General features: G+C 33.0%; 1 protein-coding gene across 1 annotated transcript; it reads right to left on the bottom strand.

Moving 5' to 3' along the window:
* Window positions 1–1,151: 1,151 nt before the first annotated feature.
* Window positions 1,152–3,591, bottom strand: LOC149579991 (putative 2' cyclic ADP-D-ribose synthase BdTIR). The gene is made up of 3 exons (XM_089802927.1): window positions 3,526–3,591; window positions 3,353–3,381; window positions 1,152–1,596 (listed from the first exon to the last, which is right to left on the bottom strand). Exons 1-3 carry the CDS (start codon window positions 3,589–3,591, stop codon window positions 1,152–1,154), a joined length of 540 nt encoding a protein of 179 aa, XP_089659053.1.
* Window positions 3,592–4,235: the final 644 nt, after the last annotated feature.

The raw sequence follows: 4,235 nt of genomic DNA, 5'->3' as shown, positions 1-4,235 counted from the left end.
TCAAATTTAGGAGGCAAACTTCTTAAAATCTTTTCTATAACTTTCTAGTCAGAAAGCTCATCACCATTCATCCTTACTTGATTAACCACATTTATAACATGATTTGAAAATTGCTCTATAGAGTCAGACTCCTTCATTTGTAAATTCTCAAATTCTCTTCTAAGTGCTTGCAATTTGACAATCTTTACCTTACTTGCACCTTGATATGAAGTCTGAAGAATGTCCCAAGCTTGCTTGGCTATAACAGCTGGCTTTATTTTTCCAAGAATTGAGCCATTCAAATCTTGTGCAAAGCTTTTTTACTCTTTTGCCTATTTTCATCAAGCTTTTTCTTTTGATTAGCATTTAAAGTAGACTCATCTACAAGTTTGGCATAACCAGTTAAGATTATATCTAATAACTCATAGGAATCAAATATAAGTTTCATTCTAAAAGCTCAATCATCATAATTCTTCTAGAGAACATAGCAATTGAAGCCTGAAAACTCCCTAAAGCCATGCCTGATAGAAACTTATAAACAAAATTCACAGATATAACAAATCCTAAATAGGGTAAATTTTCTTTTTTTTACAGATCTCAAAATAACTTTATATCTCCTTTCCCTGCTACAATCCTCCTTATGCACAATCCTTCAAACTCCTCTTCTGAACTTGTCTCTAATACCACTTTGATGGGTGGGCAGAGGCACACAAGAAAATATGAACGCAATGTGCTATGGCATAATAAAAATTAATTGCATTTGATTACTCTTTGATTGATTCAAAATGGATACACAACACTCCCTTTTATAGGCAAGTTTGTAATCTCTAGAGATTTCTAACATTTGCTAACAAGACACTTATCTATAGAATTCTGGAAACTATTACAGCTGACACAACCTAAACCTAAACCTAAACTTCTAAAAACATTTAATGATAGATTGGAGTAGAAATTAATATTTCTAGCACTGATAAACACAATAGAATAATTATTAATAAAATACACTCTACATCATAAGAAGCAAAGTAGGCTAGGTGCTCTAAAGAGATTTTTAAAAAACATTAAAGAAGAGGATAGAAAAGCTAACATTCATGTTACTCTCAAGGAAGACAATTTTTGTGCATCTATAATATAGTATTAGTCAACAATACTCAAGAGCGTGGATTTAACAATTACCCCTTAAAAATAAAGCCCTCTATACGTGAAACCTTGCGTATAGCCTTCTTCCATTTCTCAAGCTTTTTAGGCTTGATTTTCCCAGTGTCCTTGTGCACCTGGAAAGCTCGAGCGTAATCTCCCCCTTCATCTTTCATATGGAACACAGAAGGCTGAACTCCAAAGAAAATAGGAACTATTGGTGCTCCACTTTTGAGCATAAGATAGAGCTCCTTCAAGCACCATGTTGATTCTGCATAGTTGGTGGAGAAAATGGCTACGTGCACACAAGATGTGCGGTTTGCCTCCTCTATAGAGTTGGGTATTCTCCTTCCCACTTGAATTGACTTCTCGTCTAAGAAGACATTGCAGCCCTTGTTTTGGAGATTGTGATAAATGAGGCTCGCTAGGGTTTCATTCACGTCGGCTCCGCGGTGATTGATGAAAACGTTGTATCTCTTTCTGGGAGGGCAAATTAATACACAAAATTGTCAATCCGGTGGGAGACATTAGGGTTAGTGATTTCCATTGCTATGGATTTCACCTGTACACTACATTGTCTCTGACAGCGTTATATAGAGTTTTGCAAGCTTACACACATATTCCACTTACGTATTCCTCTTACGTATTTGTAGGGCGAATTCGTCTGACGGAGATCTTTTTATATAAGCTCCATAATTGCGATTGTGCCAGGGTTCGTTTGGCAGCGGGAATATGAGTGGAATAGACTTATGTAAATTCTTAAAATTTTGAATTTTCTGGTTGGGTGCATATTCCAATTTTCTCCTAAAACTGAGCATTTTCTATTCCACCAAAATAGGTCGAATTGAAATACTATTCCTATTCCAATTTTATTTATTTTAGAAAACATAAATTTTTTGATCTGTGAAATCCCCATCAAATTCTGACTAAACAAGAATATAATATGTATTCCTATTCCCACATTCTTATTCCCGCTGCCAAACAGACCCTTAGGGTTTCTTTCTATAAATAAAATAAACAAATTAATGTTAGAGAAAAATTGGTTATATCTGCTAGATCACATCAATTTTAGTTTGGCACCAACATTTATATAATGAAGATTGTATATTGAGAATAAGAACTACAAAAAAGGGCCACCCTTAAACATCACACAGTAAGGAAGAAATTGAGCTTCTAAACATAAGTTCATTTCAACTACTAACACTTTTGGTCTACGAATCAAGTTTTAATGTGTGACAACGTAATCGGATGCTCAATCAATGAGAGTAGTCAATAGTCATGTAAACCAATCTCAGTTGTTCCTGAGAGCAGTTCCTCTTGTTATTTCCATTATAAACGTAAATTTTAAATGTAGCGATAGAGGAATAGATAGTACTTCTATTCTATTCATTTCAAAATTCTGACTTTTCACTAATCGTTATCTGAGTTATGTTATAATTATATATCTTGAAAGTAATATTTTGTAAATTTTTTTATATTTTGGGACAAACATGTCATGGGACTTCTCATATCATGAGTTCAATTTACTTGTTCAATTATGTGAGGTGACTAGTTTTAGCTTGTAAAGCTTCCTTTTAGTTATTTTAAAAAAAAGAAGAAATAATCATTAAAATTTAATTAAGAACATTTAAATCATTTAAATTTAATTAATAAAGATGAAGATTTATTTTTTAATTATATCTTACAAACAATCAAACATCTTATTATATAAATTCATCTTCTAAATTGCTTAACTAATTTAAACATTCTTTCCATCCATAACACCTTTCATACAACAAGATTTATTTATTTAAATACTTGCTCATCATACTAAAATTCAAATAGTACATCTTTTTAATCATTAAAATTTAGGGAACTAAGGCATTTATCTATTAAAATAATAATTAGCATTGCAATGCATTTGAGCTGTTGTTAATGTGAAGTTATACAAAGTGCGACAGATTTTCTCATGGCCCTTATCCAATAGTATGTCTATATCAAGATGTACGTTGTAACTTTAACCTCCCTGGGTGCTTTGGCACTGTTTAAACAATTAATGGTATGTTGCAAATTGCAATAATTTGTCAATGGGTACTTGGTCTATTGGTGAAGTTTAATGGCTCACAAAGAGCCGGTGTGGATGCCCCTCAGTCCTTGGCTCTAAGCCAAAGAGGTTTCAGACACATGTGGGTCTGTATCGGGTTCCTAAATCTTCAAGTGGTGGCCTTATCTGGTTGGTAGCTCTGATGCTTCATGCCTCCCTGGATTGCCTCGCAGACCTGAACCCTTCATCAAAAAAAAAAAATTGTTAGCTGTAGTTTGGTTTAAACAAAACTTCTTCTAAAAAAGATTATTTAGGATTTAAGCAAAGCAAACTAATAAAGTTGACATCTAACATAAACCAAATAACTCCAAATAATAGTTATGTACATCAGACACCAAATTGACGTTCAAAGAGCCGCGGAATTGCACGTCTGCCAATAAATTCCTCACCATTTAATATTATCAGTGATGAAAAGATTCTACACTGATTTCACTTCCGTCGACGCGATTATTCGAATGAAAGCTTAGCTGAATAATGAAATTGACTGATGGCCGATTTGACTCTTTTTTAAATAGAAAGATGGTAATGGTGTTCTTATTGGAAACCCAAATTGGGCTCATAGATTTCAAGCCCATTTCATTAATTTTAATCAATTTGTACATTGATAGAAAAATTTGAAAATTGGAAGAAAATTCTAGAAAGTGTTGAAAATTGGAAGAATAATCTAAAATGTGTTGGGGCAATGGTCAAAATAGTTGAAATGTACTTGGTATAAGTACTTTATTTTCCAACAGTTATATTTTTATAATACTTTTGTTAATGGAGATGAACTTCAAGATTCATTTGAGCGGAGACAATGATATTTTGCACGTACATTTTTGACATCCTAGAACACACTAGCTTTGGAATAACTCTCCGTTGGGAGAGGTAACCTTGTTCCCCTAAACCCAACCAAGCTGATAAAACACCCACGCTATTATTTGGTAAAAGTAGAATGAATAATAATATATCAAATTTTGATCTTGTCTATTTAATTAATTTTAAGGGATTTAAATTTTGGTGGATGTTATAAATAAAGAATATAGTACCACACCAA

Source organism: Cupressus sempervirens, chromosome 1, assembly GCF_028749045.1.
Source record: "Cupressus sempervirens isolate cs-2001-9-10 chromosome 1, ASM2874904v1, whole genome shotgun sequence".
NCBI classification, from domain to species: domain Eukaryota; kingdom Viridiplantae; phylum Streptophyta; class Pinopsida; order Cupressales; family Cupressaceae; genus Cupressus; species Cupressus sempervirens.
The sequence above is the reverse complement of the archived record's forward strand: the minus strand, read 5'-3'. Positions and strand labels throughout refer to the sequence as shown.